Below are 15,722 nucleotides of genomic sequence, written 5' to 3'. Positions count from 1 at the left end.
TCTTTAAAAAAGCATCTAAAAAAGCCTTAAACATAAACACAGCTGGGACCTGTCACTTAAACTGTGTTTAAGGCTCTCAGACATTTGATTGCTAACATCTTTATGTAGTAGCAGAAGGTATAAAGAGGTTAATTCACCTGAGAGAGGTTCTGGTTATTTTTAATCTTCCAAATGCCAGAATTTGGCTTCCCTCAATTCTCAGTTACTTCAGCAGAAAAAAGGATTTTCTTCCTCAGAGTCCTGTAGCAGTGCCACAGCCCAGCTCAGCTGACACCAAAGGAATTCTGATGATGTTCCTGCATTGCCAAAGGCTCCCAACAACCTCTAAAAGCTCCTTTGCAATCAGGTGTTTAAATTCCCTGTTAGAATTGGTAATCCTAACTGAGTAAATGTCTTCTCCGCCCTAACACAAAACCAGCTTGTCCCTCTTCCTGTACAGACAAATCTTCTGAAACTTTTGGGATAAATGCAAAACCAAGGAGAGAGCAGAGTCTGTGTCTCTGCAGAGCTGCATCCAGCGACGTGGACACGGAGCTCATTGCACAAGGGAATGATTTAGGGCACAGCTGGAGGGCACCCCTGCCCTGCAGCCAGAGGGGCAGGCTTTACACAGCACCAAGGATTAGACACAGCACCTAAAACAATTCAATTCACGGAGAATTCGTGAGGAATAAACCCCAGAGTGTGGGAGAGGGAGGCGTGTGAACTGGAGCAGATACTGAAGAGCCTAATCCTAATGATGAGAAATGCAGAGATGTGGGAATGATTTGCTTCAGCCCGTTCCTTTCTGCTGAACAACCGCATTGCTCATTACTAAAGCAAAGAGAGCAGTTACAGCAAATCACTGCTGCTGTCACAAGTTAATGCTGCACCTCGAGTGAGACGTCTGAATAATCATCGTCACTTTGGGACAAATCCACTCCTTATGGCCTTAATCTTCCAGGGTTCAGGATTTGTCTTTGATGCAACAGGATGAGCTCAGCCTTTAGGAGAGCAAAATAAGGGTTTAAAATTTATGCGTGGGGAATCATAAAGCCAGACCACAAGTGAAGTTGTGTACACGTGCCAACTGCAGCAGGTATTTGGGAAGATAAATTTCTTTGTGACTTGTTCCCTGGAAATCAAGGGTGGAGAAGGCAGGAAAGCTGAAGGTCAGTGGTGAGACAAGGGGATGTGACACCAGTGAGAGGAACCAACCTTAGAGTGACTCAGTGACTCAAAAGAGTTTGCTCTGCTGAGCAGGAAATACATTAATACCTCCCAGCAGACAGGACCATCACAGGAGCCTGGGGAAGTAAAATGCAGCAAGTTTTCCATTTCCCCAGCTGGGAAGCCTTCAGAATTCCCATGGGAATGTCTGAAAACCATCTGCATCGAGGACAGGTTTCAGACATCTTCCCTCAGCATTATTTTCCCAACCAATTTAGCTACCATTAAACTGTTAGACCTGAGCTATTTGCTGCTGCAGCTTCCAGGCACCAGCATTTCAAACCCCCCGTTCTGAGGAGGAAGGTGGGCTGGTGCTTCAGGAGCTATGAAAGTTTTAACTTCTCTTTTAAGGAATCCCTAAGCAGGAGTAGAGCGTTCCTGAGCTCCTTAGATTTCTAAGAAGCCTATTTGGTGCTTTCATCTCCCTGGCAGTCCGGAAAACGTTGCCCAGGAGCCGGGAGCGCTCACCTCTCCCCAGTGACAGGATCTGTCCTCCGCTGGGACAGGCGCTCCATGATGGACTCGTGGGGGAGATTAAAGAAGAACACCCTGTGGAGAACACAACAGCAAAGTGCATTAACATCCTGAGAACATCACTGGTGCCCTTCGGGGTGGGAGTTAATCCTCACCAAACGAAGAGCGGCCGTGGCAGTGACAGACCCCCCCAAACCTGCAGCGTCACAGACGTGAGCAGAGGATTTCTGCACGGCCCCTCCTCAGGTTTGGTCTGCAGGATCAGCAAGGCAGGAGCTCTGTGGCACAGGGGCTGTGTGTGCTGTGTGCTCTGACACCCCAGTGTGGGGGAATTGCAGCTGGAGCCTCTCTGAGCCTGCCCCAGCACCTCCCTCTGAACTTCTCGGGATCCACTTCCCAACCCAGGCAGCAAACAGAATCACTATGGCATGGGCCCAAAGGGAAATAAACCCCCTCTGCCGTTCCTGTCAAGGACAGAGTCTGCCAGAGTTGTGCATTTCTGCAGGGCCCAGGAGAGGGATTTTCCTCTTGCTGTTTCAGCCCACTTCCACTCCTTGCCTCTCCCTGACCGAATCCTGTGCTGTCCCACTCCTGCCCTGCATCCTGAAGCACGATGAGTGGTAAGACAGAAGACCAGCCCCCTGATGCTGCTGACGGCCCCCTGCCCCTTCCATCAGCACTGCCAGGGCACGGGGAGCAGCTCGGCACTGCTGGGCCTTGCTGGTGACGCTGCTAAAGGGAAATATTAATGCTGAGTGCTTCATTTGAAAATCAGAATCTGCAATTCCCATTGAGCCTGAGCGAGTGAGAGTTGCTCAGCATCTGAGAGGGGCAGCCCCACAGTGCCACTGGAGTGGGTGCCACAGCAGGAACAGCTTTTCACTGGGATGGAGCAGGTGATGCCGTCCCCTCTCACAGGGATGGCACAAACGCCCTTACGTGCGTGAAGGATGCAGAACCACAAAACAACGTGCCCCACGTGCACCCAGACACATCCCACTGTTGCACATAATCCACTGTGCCCAACTAACATTGATTCCTTGTCTTTTTGGTTCATTGCCGTGTCCTGCTAATTTTATATTTGTGTTCAAAAACTCCTCAGCTGGAAATTCTTGACAAACCGCTGAGCGCGAGCAGACAAGAATCCCCTGTCCCCCAGCTGCTGGAAACTAGAGCAGATCCGCACAAAGATCACATTTAACAATTAGCTCAGAACAAAATGAAAAATAAGGCTCCCTTTGAACCCATGAAAATCATTTTTTCCAGCAAAGCACAACCTGAAGGCTGTAAATACACCTTTTTTACAACACACCTTCTCCCGCTGCTGCCTTCAAGGCCAGGCTTCCTGTTCTCATTTTTTTGTCTGCTTCTCACAGGAGATACTGCGTGGTTTAGACATTCACCAAAGGAACATTTTACACTGACTGGGTGGGATCAGACCGGATGAAAGGCTGAGCTTTACCTCGGCATGCACATAGCAGATTACTAGAATCCTTTGTAGGATTTAAAGTTATGAAAATCATCTCTCTTTTCAAATGTTTACAGATAATGACTTCTATTCACACTGTGGTAACAAAATAACAGCCAGGAATAAAACATTCAAGATCTTGGAGATTCCAAAGACAGGAAAAGAACAACAGTTTCAACACTCTTTTATCCCTTACACTCTTAACATTTTGTTTTTCTTTGTTTCTGTTGCCCAACAATGGCACAAAAAACGTGATTGTCAGAACAGGTAACATCTGATGATATGTCTCAAGATGAATATTCTAGTAGAGAGGAACAACATTTACACAGTCATGATAATTGATACGGCTTCCTATTATATCCTGAGATAAACAAACCCGCTGAAAGATTATAACCTGGCATATCAAGAGAGCTTGTCGTAATTCATAGTTAGGAACACAAAAAGTATTATGGTATTTGAAACAGAAGAGCCTAAAAAACTCCACTTAAAAAGCTGCCAGCAGAATGAACTCTGAAAGCCTTGTCTGAGACTCCCCTCTTTTCCAAACAAGACGCTGCTTATTATCCAGTCTGGTGTCACCATTAAAGAGGAGTGTGGAGGGAAGGTGTGGGAGGGTGCAGAAATCCCTGCTAATGTGGATTTTCCTTCCCCCACGCGCTCTGTGTAACGGCACACACAGAATTCGCTGTACAGCAGCACAGATTCCCAATCCAGGGGTCCTTCCCGTGGAAGGTGGGGTGCCTTACCCTGCCACTCAAACATCTCCCACAGACAAGAGAAAACAACACTCCCCAGGGCTGTCAGTTTAAAATCGTTCAGAAGCAGCAAGGAAAAAAAAAAAAAAAAGATGAAGGGGAAAACACTGACAGAACTACAGTCTAGACTTAAAATACTTCCAATTAGAAAGCTTTATTACCATTTTGAAGGAGACACACACCCCACACAGTCTATTACTCAGCCCCAGGAGGTTTTCTCACATGAGTAAAGCCTGTTTGCATGGATGCAGGCTGGGAAGTGTGAGCCTTGGCCATCTGACACATCTCCTGCAGCTCCTCAAGGTCCCTCTGAGCAGCACTGGGCCTCTGCCCCTCGCTCGAGCTGCTGTGACCGATCTCATAACAAAGGTGACCCTCCAGCTGCCCAGGTAACACATTTATTGGATTTCTCTTGGAAATCCTCCTAACTTAGAGGGCTGCACCCATGACCTTGATCCAGCAGTAACTGGAACAACTCCCTGCGAGTGCTGGATTCCTCTCCAAGCAGAGCTTGGCCCCTTCCACACAGCCAGCGTGGATTTCTCACATAAATGCATCCTCTGTAAAGCTCACTTTAGGAATCAGCCAGGCTTTGTAGGTTGTAACGTGTCACAACTCCTATCAAGGGGGAATATGAAACAGATGTCATCAGCATTGGTAGACAGGGAGGCGAGGAAACACAGCCTCGTATCAAAGTACACGACATTACCCTGCTGGATTAGCATCCAGCACAGCTCCTCTGCCACGGCCCCCAGTTCAGCTGCAGGAGGGGAGCGGCGTCAGTCAGCAGCAAGGTGAGGCAGAGGGGCACCAGGAACCCTCACTCCTGTGCCACAGGGTCAGAATCCACCTATGGGGCAACCAAAAATCTCTGGCATCCAGCTGGACACTGTGGGGAAAACTCGGTGCAGCCCCTGAGGACAAACGTCCCCCTGACTCCCACTGAGTGATTCCTAAGCACAGCTCTGCCCTCTCTCCTTTGTTCCATCTCCCAGGAGAGGGATCTGTGGGAAAAGGTCCAGTCCTGTCAGATTTTATAGACGATAAAACTGCGAACACAAATGTTAAAAGGCACAAAACACCCGCGTGTCAGAATCCTGCCTCTTCCTCACTGTACTTGACATCACTTATCTAATCTAGTGCAGCTTCCAGATACATTAGAGAGATTAAATTCCAACAAATTAATAATGATGGTGACACCTTCACTGTGTACCCAGTCAAATGAGAACTTGCTGCCTTTGGATGGTGATGAAATGTATTCCAGCCCTAACAGCTGGAATATAACGCTGTTTTCCTACCAGCCATCTGGCATTCCAGAAGAGTATTCCAGCCACTTCTGGCTTCTGACTATTCAGACAGTGTCATCCCAGAGCCTGGAGGTCACCAGGGTGTCCTGATGCTTCCCTTGGCAAATGGAGGGAGGAGAGGGAAGAGCAGGGGTGGCAGAGGTGTTATTTCACCCCGGATTGTGAGGCGGCACTTTTGGAAAAACGTGTCCCAACCACGCCATAAGCGAAGGATTTGTGACCTACACAACAGCATTCCACTAATCCTGAGCTGCACTTGTTCCAGATGGCAACCAACCCACTTAATCCAAGTTATTAACAACTGGCAGTGCACAGTGCTGTCCTCACAAGGATTTATCTGGTGGCGGTTTTCCTGTTTTCTGGATGGAGCCACGCTGACTTCAAACACCTGTAAGGGAAAAGTTTTGAGTGCTGCTGTAAGAGAGGCAGGTGCTGTGTGCCTGAACCCCGGAATCCTGTGCTAGGGACCAAGGAATGCCCCTGCTAAGGACAGTCCCCTTCCAGGACGGCTCCACTGCCCTGCCAGCTGCCTTCACACCTCCAGGGAGCTGAAGCTCTGCCTGTGAGCCAGGTCCTGTCATTTAAGCACAGCTGCTTCATGAGGCTGACCTAGATGGATCCAGATGTTGGCTGTTCTAGACCTGAGCTATTTACTTAGGTCAGATCCTCATCCTTGGCATTTCCCATTACTTGGAGCTGCTCTGGATTGACACTGGTGGAGTGGAGCCCTAAGCCAAGCCCTTTTAATAGAAATATTGCCTGTGAAGATTACACCATGAAATCAAATTCATACCTTGTTTCCATTTAAAGATGTAAAGACAGCACAACAGGATATCTGAGACAGAATCCTGATCCCTACCTGGCTTTTAAAAACAGAGACTACTGACTTGCTTGTGGCTATACCGGGGCCAGGTCAAACTTTGCAACAATTTAGGACACTCAAATTAAAACAAAAATACACCACCAGCCAACACTGGGCCACTTTTAATGCAGCTTTTAAACTTTTGAGTTGAAACTGCAACTTTAAAAATAGCAAGCTATTAATCTTTCCCTTATTTTCTTGACTCCTATATATCTTCTCCATCCCAGGCAGGTACCAGCTGCCATATTCCCATTCTTCACGCTCTGTACTCTGCAAAAAAAAGGAAAAAAAGGCCCCTGCTGGCCAATTCTTGTTTAAAATTGTGCATAATTGATAGTGGCAAATCTACCCCAGCTGTGTCTAAAACCTCTCCAGGGGCAAGAAAAACACTCTCTGTGACTGTCATTAACTACTAAATTAGCAAGTGCTCCTGGCAGTTTACAACATGCCACATCAGTCTGCTTAAAAAAATTTAAAAAAAAAAAAAAGTGAAGATCAGATGCCTGTGTGATGTCAAAGTTACAGCAAACTTTGCTGGCAGAACTTCGACAGACCCTCAGCTAAATCAGAGCAAAAAGGAACAGGAAGGAGAGAGTGAAAGAAAGAGAGGGGAAGAGACACAAAGTTACCTCCTTTTCCAGGCAGACAAATAGAAAATGTCAAATTTGAGGCTAACAATAATTGTGCCTTGCACGTGGCACAGAACATCTTAGTCCCTACAGAGATATCAACAGCGCTCCTGATGCCATGGCGCTATCCCCCACGGAAAACAACTCTCCTGGAGGACTCTGTTCTGGCAATGCAATGGCTACAGGTTTTGTAATTGGAATATAAGGCTGAGAAAGAGCTGGGGTTGAAGCGTGAGGATGCAGTAGGTCCTAAAAGGCCAGCACAGGTACAGTGCTGGTGTGATCCCTGGCACAAACACCTCCCTTTGGTTCACAAAGCAGCCAAAGCAGGTGGGGAAGGAAATCACAGAGTTCTCACAAATGTGTGGAGAAGCCTTGGGGGCACCATGGACTGAACTGGCAGAGGGGCAAAACCATCTCTATAAATTGTCCTGAATTTGGGTGAACTCTAAGACTCTCATTGTTAAAACTGACCATAGTATTAGCTTTAAAAGTTTCGAAAAATGCACAAAACTGTACAAGCTTCTGGATTTTACAAGCAGAAAGGAGCGGGACGGCAGCTTTGGTCAGAGTACAAAAATTATCAGCATTGCAAAAAGGTCTTTTCCGTGGGTAGCAACCACTGAGCCATCACAACAATGTGACAAATCAAGGTAGTGGTCCAACTTGACAGGTATGAGAAAGGTCAGATTTGAATCCAAGTACCTAATTCCAGATAAAACCCTGACCATTTCATCTTTGTTGACTTCCCAGCCAGAGATACTGACTTGGATCAATCAATTCCCCTAAAGAACCTCCCCTTCCCCATGGCATAAAGACACCTTGAACTTGAAACCATGGCCCAGACACAGGATGCCAAGCACGTTATATTTCCACAATCACATTCTGCATCCCCAATCCCCCTCTTAAAAATTCAGACTGGTTACACAGATCCCATCTGCCTTTCCCGAGGCTTGTCCAGGGCTCAGGGCAGCTCTCACCTGGTGTTTTGCCCATGGGTAACCAGACTACAAAGGCTCTGCTGAGGCTGCACCCCTGACTCAACATGAATCACGGTTTATTCCCTACCCTAAATACTCCTCCTGCATGTCTCTGCAATGGATAAAATGATCCTTATCTCTTATTTATGGAAGGAGCTGTTGGGAGGTTTTATTCACTGATTTCTTTCAAACTCTGGGATATCTTCTGATGAAAGATGCTTGATTCTATTTTGGGAAGTAATTTCACCCTCTAGGTTTCAACCATGAGGGAAAATACGCTGCATAAACACTAAAACACAGGTTAATCAGCACAAAGTGTTTTGCTCATTGAGCTCTTACAGTGATTCATGGCACGACAAGCTATTTCCAGACACTTGGATCTTTTCAAATGGATGCATTTCTGTCAAATAACTACAAAAGGCAGCTAAGTGGGGCACTATTCCCAGGACATGGCTGCTGGCCAGGGGACTGAGATGAACAACATCCTTCGTGGCTGCAGATGTTCCTTCCCCTCAGCAGCAGCGCAGAGTTATGACTCTGTCAGATGTTTTCCACCCGCCGGCTGGATGAGCTGGGCCCCACCAGCCCAGCCAGCCGAGGTGACAGGGTCCCTCTGCGTCCCACCCCGCCAGCCTGGTGGCTCAGCAGGTGCCACAGCAGCTCACACGGGGGGACAGGCGCCGGTGTCCGTCTGACAGAACAATGGGCTGGGTCTGGAGCTGGGGTAAAGCAAAGCAGCTCCATGGATTCACAGCAGCGAGGATCCCCAGCCTTTGGGCAGCCAGAGCCCTTCCATGGTCTGCAGGACTCGCTGGGGGCTGTGCAAACACGACAGAGCGCAGTGAGAGGCACAGACAGAGCAAATGCGCTCCAAGGAGCGGCTTCGATGCATTCTTAAAGCTTCTTCTGAGGAGGCAACATTAACTCCTTCTGTGTGTAATAAGTGGCTTGGATGCATGAATACCTGCATTCAGAACTGCTTCACGTTGCTCCCCTCATTTCTATTCTTTGCCTCCTCCTTCCTCTCAGCTGTTATTCCAGCATCTCTGCATTCCCCCTGGAGCTGATTCCAGCGGTGCTTTATGAATCACAGAATAAGATGGCAGCCAGCAGGGCTTTAGAGAAGGGTGGCTGGCACGATTTCTGCCCTGCACGGGGTTAATCAAACCCTTCCTCAGATAATCCACAGCCCCTGCAGCCCCAGAGGCCCGAGGTCAGGAACCTTGAGCCTCTCCCCCAAATGTGTTTCCTCAGATCCCTGCAACCCTGCCCTGCAATAATTAGATTCTGCAAAGCAAATCTGGGGTGGAGCAACAACTCCAGGGTTAAGCACCAACAAACTCATCTCAGGACCGATGCCTAAGATGAGTTTAGCAGCACCTCCTGCTCCTAACGAGGGTAAAACCTATACTTCTCTTCCTTATTAAATAAACAGCATCAAATTTAGAGTAAATGATGTTTAACCCCCACCCCCAACATTTAAACACTAACTTTTGTCGTTAGTGAGGTATTTGGTATGTAAAAATAAATAAGAGGAGTGACATCGGAAAAGTGTATGATTTGGGGGCAAGGGGAGGGAATAAAAGGGTGGATTATAACGTGTCATTTTATATATGTGTCAAAGGAAACCAATTTCATAATAGGGAATAAAAATTCCCTGTTTAAATACTGTCAAATAAATCCTCAAATGTAATAGGGTTCACTTGTGGGGAAAGGAAAACTAAATCTGATTAAATATTAATGCGGCGTAGTATTAATTAAGAGAGAAAAAAGTCCATCAAGAGAACCCCAATATGTTTACTGTGTCCCCAGGAAGCTGGAAAATTTCACAATCAAGTGTGTAAATGTTCTAAAAAAGGGTCCTGAATATTTTATGAATATTTGTCATAAAACAGAAATAATAACCACTGTGCAGAGCTATTAGAATTAATATTTATGCTGCCCGCCATGAAATATTCATGGGGACAGAGAAAGGGGGGCCCGTAAGACAAGAATTAATTTACATTGGGCTTGGTTTACCCGCTGGCTTGATGTTTAAAGACGGCTTGACAAGGCTCCATATGAATCCGTCAGTCACTTGCAGCGGTAGGTGGGGTGAAGGCAGGGGGAGGCACGGGGGGAGCGGGTCCGGGCTGCTGACAGCTCACAGATTGAGTTTCTGACAGCCCTTAAAAAATCTAAACGGCCCCCCACCTTTTTTTCCTTCTTCCATTGCCCAAGGCGCTCTGTACTGCCACCGTTCATCCGATCTCCCCTTCCATCTGCTGAAATTAAGGAATTAATGAGCGCTATACACTTTACAGCAGGCCCCAGGAATGTTTACTGGTGATTAAATTATAATGCAGCCGAGCTGTATAATTCATGAACCAATTAAAGGAAGTGTTAGTTGATTTGATGGGATGAGGACGTACAAAAAGCATTTAACTAATAGGGAACCGTGGGCTGCCGGGCGCTTTGGCTTTCTCGGATTACGCGGCTAATTGCTCTGCTTTATAGGGCTGTCACAGATAGCCATACATATTTCATTGTTCTCAAATACTTCAATTGTTTGCTTTCGTGTTGCTGCTGTAATATGTAGAAGCCCAGCCAAACTTCAGTGTAGTTAAAGCACTACTCTGCAAAAGCAGGTTGCTCTGGGAGGAGGGAGGGACGAGAGGGGCACCAGGAGAAGGCTGGCTGAAAAGGAGTAACTTAAAGCCTCAGAGTTAAATGTCACTCAGCAATTACATGATTAAAAGCTGCAACATATGATAGTCTTTTGTTTTACAACTTTTTGGACACTAATATTCTATGCTGACTTCACCGTGGAGAAATTATTGGTGCGCTGAGCTGCTTTTTGTTTCTCTAACGCTGAGGAGCGGACGAGGAAGGCGGAGAGGGAAAGCATATTAAAAAAAAAAAATCCAGCAAGGAAGAGCAAGATTGCTGTGGTTATCAAGAGTAACACACCGTGTTTAAACTGAGGGGGTTTGATACTCTAAAACACACGAGAGATGAAGGAGGTTGGTTTCCCATCTGGGAGAACGCTCGGTGTGTAATTCACAGAGCTGCTGAGTCGTGCGAGCTGCTCATCCCAACAACTCCCGTTTCCTGCACTAGGAATGGGGGAATTTGCCATTCCTGCTGTTTCACAAAGCACTCCCCCACAGCTGACAGGCCACAAGGTTTGATGAAACAGATTCTCTGGATTTGAAGGGGCCTATCAGTCAAGTTACTCCTCAGTCAAAACAGGCACATTCTTCCAGCAGTGAAATCCCCAGCCCATAGCCAGAGGTATTGCTGAAGAAATTAGGTACAATCAGATAAACACCTCACACAGGCACTGTTTCCTGGTTAGACCCTGGAATCTATTGAGTAAACAACAAGCTGGGTGAATATTGGTTTTCTTTAGCTCAGTGATGAAGACTGCAGACCTCCACGTGTCCCTGGCAAAGTGTTTTGTCACCCACCTGGGGGACCCTGTGGTAAATCCTGACCTGTCTGATTTGGAGCTTTCCATTCCAAAGTGTTGTACAAACACCAGCTCAGCAACTTCTAAGTTTATAAAGTAAAGTTTATAATCTGGTTCATCCCTTTTCTTGCACCTGTTCCCTCCAGGATTTGGGTTTGGGAAGCAATCCCTCTGGAGAGCCCTCCACCAGAAATCAGGATGGCTTTGCAGGCCAGTGCAGATGTTCAGCAGGGAGGCAAGAGACCTACCTTCAGTGAATAGTTACTTTTTTTCTAAAAAGCAGAGCAAACCTAAGTGGCCCCAGAAAGAAGGAGCTGCACATCCCATTTCCCAGGGCAGCACTCCGTCTTGCAGGCTCGGGGCAGTCTGGGTGGAAAAAAAATGGGGTATATTTTTCATATAGCTTCACACTGATGCTTAAAAGCATGCAAATAAAAAAAAAAAAATATTTAAAATAATTCTCTTTTTTTTGGAACTACCATATATTGATAGTTTGTCTTCAGTTTCTGGGTTAAGTGATGCAAAACTTTAGCTTAGTTTAACAGGTAGGCTCCGAAAGAAGGGATAATGACGCCAGTCACACAGCAGGAAAAACTTGTCATCAACCCACTGGGAGGCTGAGTAAAATGGAAATTGGATTGCCTGCTCGAGAAAATAGGAAGGTTAAATTGTCTGGGAGATAAAGTTGGTCCTAAACTCACCAAAGTGGGCAGTGCCTCGGCTGTGAAATCTGACTTTCCAGATAATCATGGGGACAGTTCTGCACATGAGTTCTTGGGGGGCTTTGAACTACCCATTGTAGGATTAAATACATCTGCAGTTTGGTAAAATCCACTAAATTACATTTCTGGCATTCAGCACCTGGGACAGCAACAAAGAGCGCTGGTTAATAACAAAAAAAGTGTGTGTGCAGAAAAACTGAGCTCAGACTCTGTCCCAGGAACAGTGAGCAGCACTGTGGGCATCACATGGGAGAAAAGCAGAGGTGAGAGCAGGCTCAGGAATCACTCTGTGCCAGTGATTGCTAACAGGAAACGTCAGAACTTGGCAATGTCAAGGAATCAGAGGCACTGCAGAAAGTATTTTCTTTGTGTCTTTTGAAGTGCCCTGGATACAATCAATCACACAGGAAAAAAAACCTCCTATATTTCGGTTCAATGTGGAAAGGGCTATTTGCATTTCAATATGTTCAGCTTATCCTGCCAATAAAAACGTGGAATCATGAAGAAGAGATCAGGCCACTGGAGTGAAAAACAAGAGATGACATCCTGCAGACCTTTCAGATAAAACAACTTCTTGTTTGTAACATTTCTGTTGACGTCCCAATATTTCTGAATGATTGGGTTTTCAAATGAGATCAGTCAGCATGCAGATAAGGAAACAGGATCAAGACATCTCCCATATCTGATTGGATAGAGAAATTATCAAAAGACCCTTTTTTCATATCAAATTTCCATCACAAAAGGTCAAACTTTCAACTCCCATTACTTTTGCTAACTGCATTTCACTGTGCCTGCCAGCTCATTGCTGCTGCTGCTTTCAGAGCAAAAATAGAGAAGTTACAAACGATTCCATCTTCTCCCACATCTGTCAGAGAGGATGGACAAACATTTTTTAATCTTATACAATTTTTCTCTATAGCCCTAAAAATCCTTGCAGCCAAAGCATCCTTTCTAACCTGATTAGCTATTCCTAGGCTGCTTTTATTTTCCTTACAGGTTCTCTGCTTATTTTCTAGCCCACAGACTGACAGAGCACCAGCTGTGTTGCCAGAATGTTTTGTCCTACAATTTGGCCATTTAAAACACTTTTTGATGTGTGCTTTCCTAAAATATATGTCCCTGTGTTGTCTGGCTGGACTGCTGCCTAAATACACGAATAATGGATGTTCCAGGAATGGCCCAAGACTCAGAACACTCAGCTCACACAAACTCAGAGGAGCAGCTCAGCACCCCGAGGTGCCATCCACTGCTTTTCAGGTTTAAAGCTGAATTCTGAACAGCAGGGATAGCAAGCGGGGCAAGCACAAGAAAAATGAATTCATTAGTAAATTGGCAGGACTCGATGGATTCTTTGCTACTGGTCCCATAAAAATTCTCCCTCAACATTATTATCATTGCAACATATATAACCCATCAGATCAGTACCTAGAGGTTCCTGTTATTCTGATTTTCTCTGTTGTTCTTATTACCCAACAACTAAATGCTTCACAAAGCCATTTCCTACGGAAATATTTATGTTCCCAAATGTTTATTGGCCCCTCTGTCATGATCAGGCTTTTATGAGCACTCTATACAGAACTCTGAATTAAATGCATAATTCCTGCTCTGTTGGACCTGTGTTTGTCTATTTTACACAGCCAGGCGCTGTGGTGAACCACAGAACACCTTACAGAAAATCTAATTTATATGGTAAAGATATTTCTACCCACACTGACTGTGTGGGCTGGTGATTACAGGAAGCTAATGAGGACGAGGAGGATGGAGGGTTTAAATTCCATCAAAGGCTTTTACTCATTGTGCTGGCTGTCCTGAACAACCTCTTCCAGTGATATCTGCACAACCACAGGCTCGGAACCATCACAGGCTGGAAGGAGATGGAGGAAATGCCCCAGAAATGCTTCTGACTTGCTCCACATCACACAGGTGACCACAACAGCTCAGCCACACGGAATAACCGACCCTCAATCCCCTGGAATCTGCTCTTGCTGGCAGCTCTGAGCCAGGACCACTGAACAGCTCAGATCAGGAGCTGTTCCCCCAGATTACTTCCTTCATCTCTGAGTTTTCATTTTTCTTCTCTTATCCTGTTGACCAGAAGTGTCTGTGGAGATTTGTCCATGTCTCTGTGCAGCTACTAAACTAAAATTTGGCCTCTCTACCAGCATCAGTTCAATGTTCTCAGCTCCTTGGTGCCCAAAAAATGCCAGATGCAGAATACAAGGAAACTTTTAGCACAGAAATTCGTGGGAATGGCTGGAGCTGTGCCAGGGGGGGTTTAGGTGGGAATTAGGAAAAGGTTCTTCCTCCAGAGAGTGGTGGGGCAATGGCCAAGCTCCCTAGGGAATGGGCACAGCCCCAGAGCTCCAGGAGCATTTGGACAACAAGGGATGTGGTGGGATTGTTGGCTCAGGGTCAAGAATTGGACTCCCTGATCCTCGTGGGTCCCCTCCAGCTCAGGGTATTTCATGATTCTATGAAAATAACAGTGAATACATTTTATCTATAGGTCTCTGCTCTTCACAAGTCTATTACTATTGACACACTAATCATCAGGCCACTTAAATGGATAAAAAGTCATTATCTGAAAGGTTAAAATCTGTAGTGTTCTCTTTTTTTTTCCTGAGACATGTCTGGTCAAAGGTATTTTGAGGATGAACTGAGGATTTCAGTCACTAGGTAAGGTCCGGAGCTCACGGGATTTAATAATGGGCTCTTCAGAGTAGATGAAGAAAATATAAAAGATCTGCTGACTGGAAACTATGTTTGACATTCAGATACATTCACGACTGAGGTGTGGGATTCTAACGATGAGTAACTGCACAGCAAGTTATTCACTCTTGGATTGATTGCACAGGCAACTTTTAAATGGAGTGATTTTTCCTCCATAAGATACTCTAGTTCAAACAAGGCTCTGTCTGAATCTGTTGTGAATTACAATGTGTTTGGAATTAATCAGACAGAATCTGACGTTTAACAAAAAAAGAAAAAGATGGATTTTTCTTCTTAGAACTGTTTTAAATGAAGACTCCTGTTCCTTAAAAGGCCCAACCACTGTGCATAACTGTTTGTACTCAGAAATAAACTGAAGGAAAGAACACTCACCTCCACTTGCAGCTTGCACATACCAGGAAAATGAGAAAAAATGAATGTTTATATTATTTCCCCACTAATATAACACAGAATCCTGCCTAATACCATAATGAAAAACACCTTTTACAAAATCAAATCATCTGGCAAAGCTTCCAGGTTACCCACAATTAAGAATTTTCCAAATGCACAGTTCAGACAACCGCACAAACTCAGCAGCACAGCCTTTGTGCACCTCGTAAGAACAAGGAATATTCACAAATATCGGCCCTTTGCTGAACGATTTTTAAGGGCAGGGAGGAAACCAGAACAGGTTTTTTGTGTTGGCTTCCAGGAAAGAGCTTATTCTGCCATTACCATAAATCACCCCAGAACATCCACAGAGATAGAGAACCTTTCATTAAAAAAAATACTGCAGCTTCCTTCAGAAGCACTGCCACTTGCCATTTCTTTGAGGTAATCAGATAGCCGTTAATTAATAAACCTGTCAGGTGAATCGTCCTGCTCCGGTCATCATTATCCATCCTGTAACAGAATCCTGCTCTCATCACTGCCATCCACCCCATAGCTTCCAGCTCAATTAACTTAATGCTATGCAAATGAGAGGCTCTCCTCATCATTAGCTTATAGCCCACAAATGTTAATAACATAATTGGGCCTTCAACGGGGTAATTAGACACGATTTCTTCCATTAGTCTTACAAGGCTAATTATTGTTGATAGGAGAGAGGGGATGAGTCCCAGTGCTGCATGCAAAGAGGGGCATCTGGTTAAAGCAA

General features: G+C 45.6%; 1 protein-coding gene across 20 annotated transcripts in view; it reads right to left on the bottom strand.

The window, feature by feature from the left end:
• AK8 (adenylate kinase 8) overlaps window positions 1-15,722 on the bottom strand; it is a 73,719-nt gene that overhangs the window by 887 nt on the left and 57,110 nt on the right. For all 20 annotated transcript variants that reach the window (XM_040083588.2, XM_040083590.2, XM_058423154.1 and 17 more), the window contains one exon: window positions 1,678-1,758. In XM_040083588.2, the coding sequence (XP_039939522.2) occupies window positions 1,678-1,758 (81 nt within the window). The remainder of the gene's footprint in view (window positions 1-1,677; window positions 1,759-15,722) is intronic.

Source organism: Hirundo rustica, chromosome 20, assembly GCF_015227805.2.
Source record: "Hirundo rustica isolate bHirRus1 chromosome 20, bHirRus1.pri.v3, whole genome shotgun sequence".
Classification (NCBI taxonomy): Eukaryota; Metazoa; Chordata; class Aves; order Passeriformes; family Hirundinidae; genus Hirundo; species Hirundo rustica.
The sequence above is the reverse complement of the archived record's forward strand: the minus strand, read 5'-3'. Positions and strand labels throughout refer to the sequence as shown.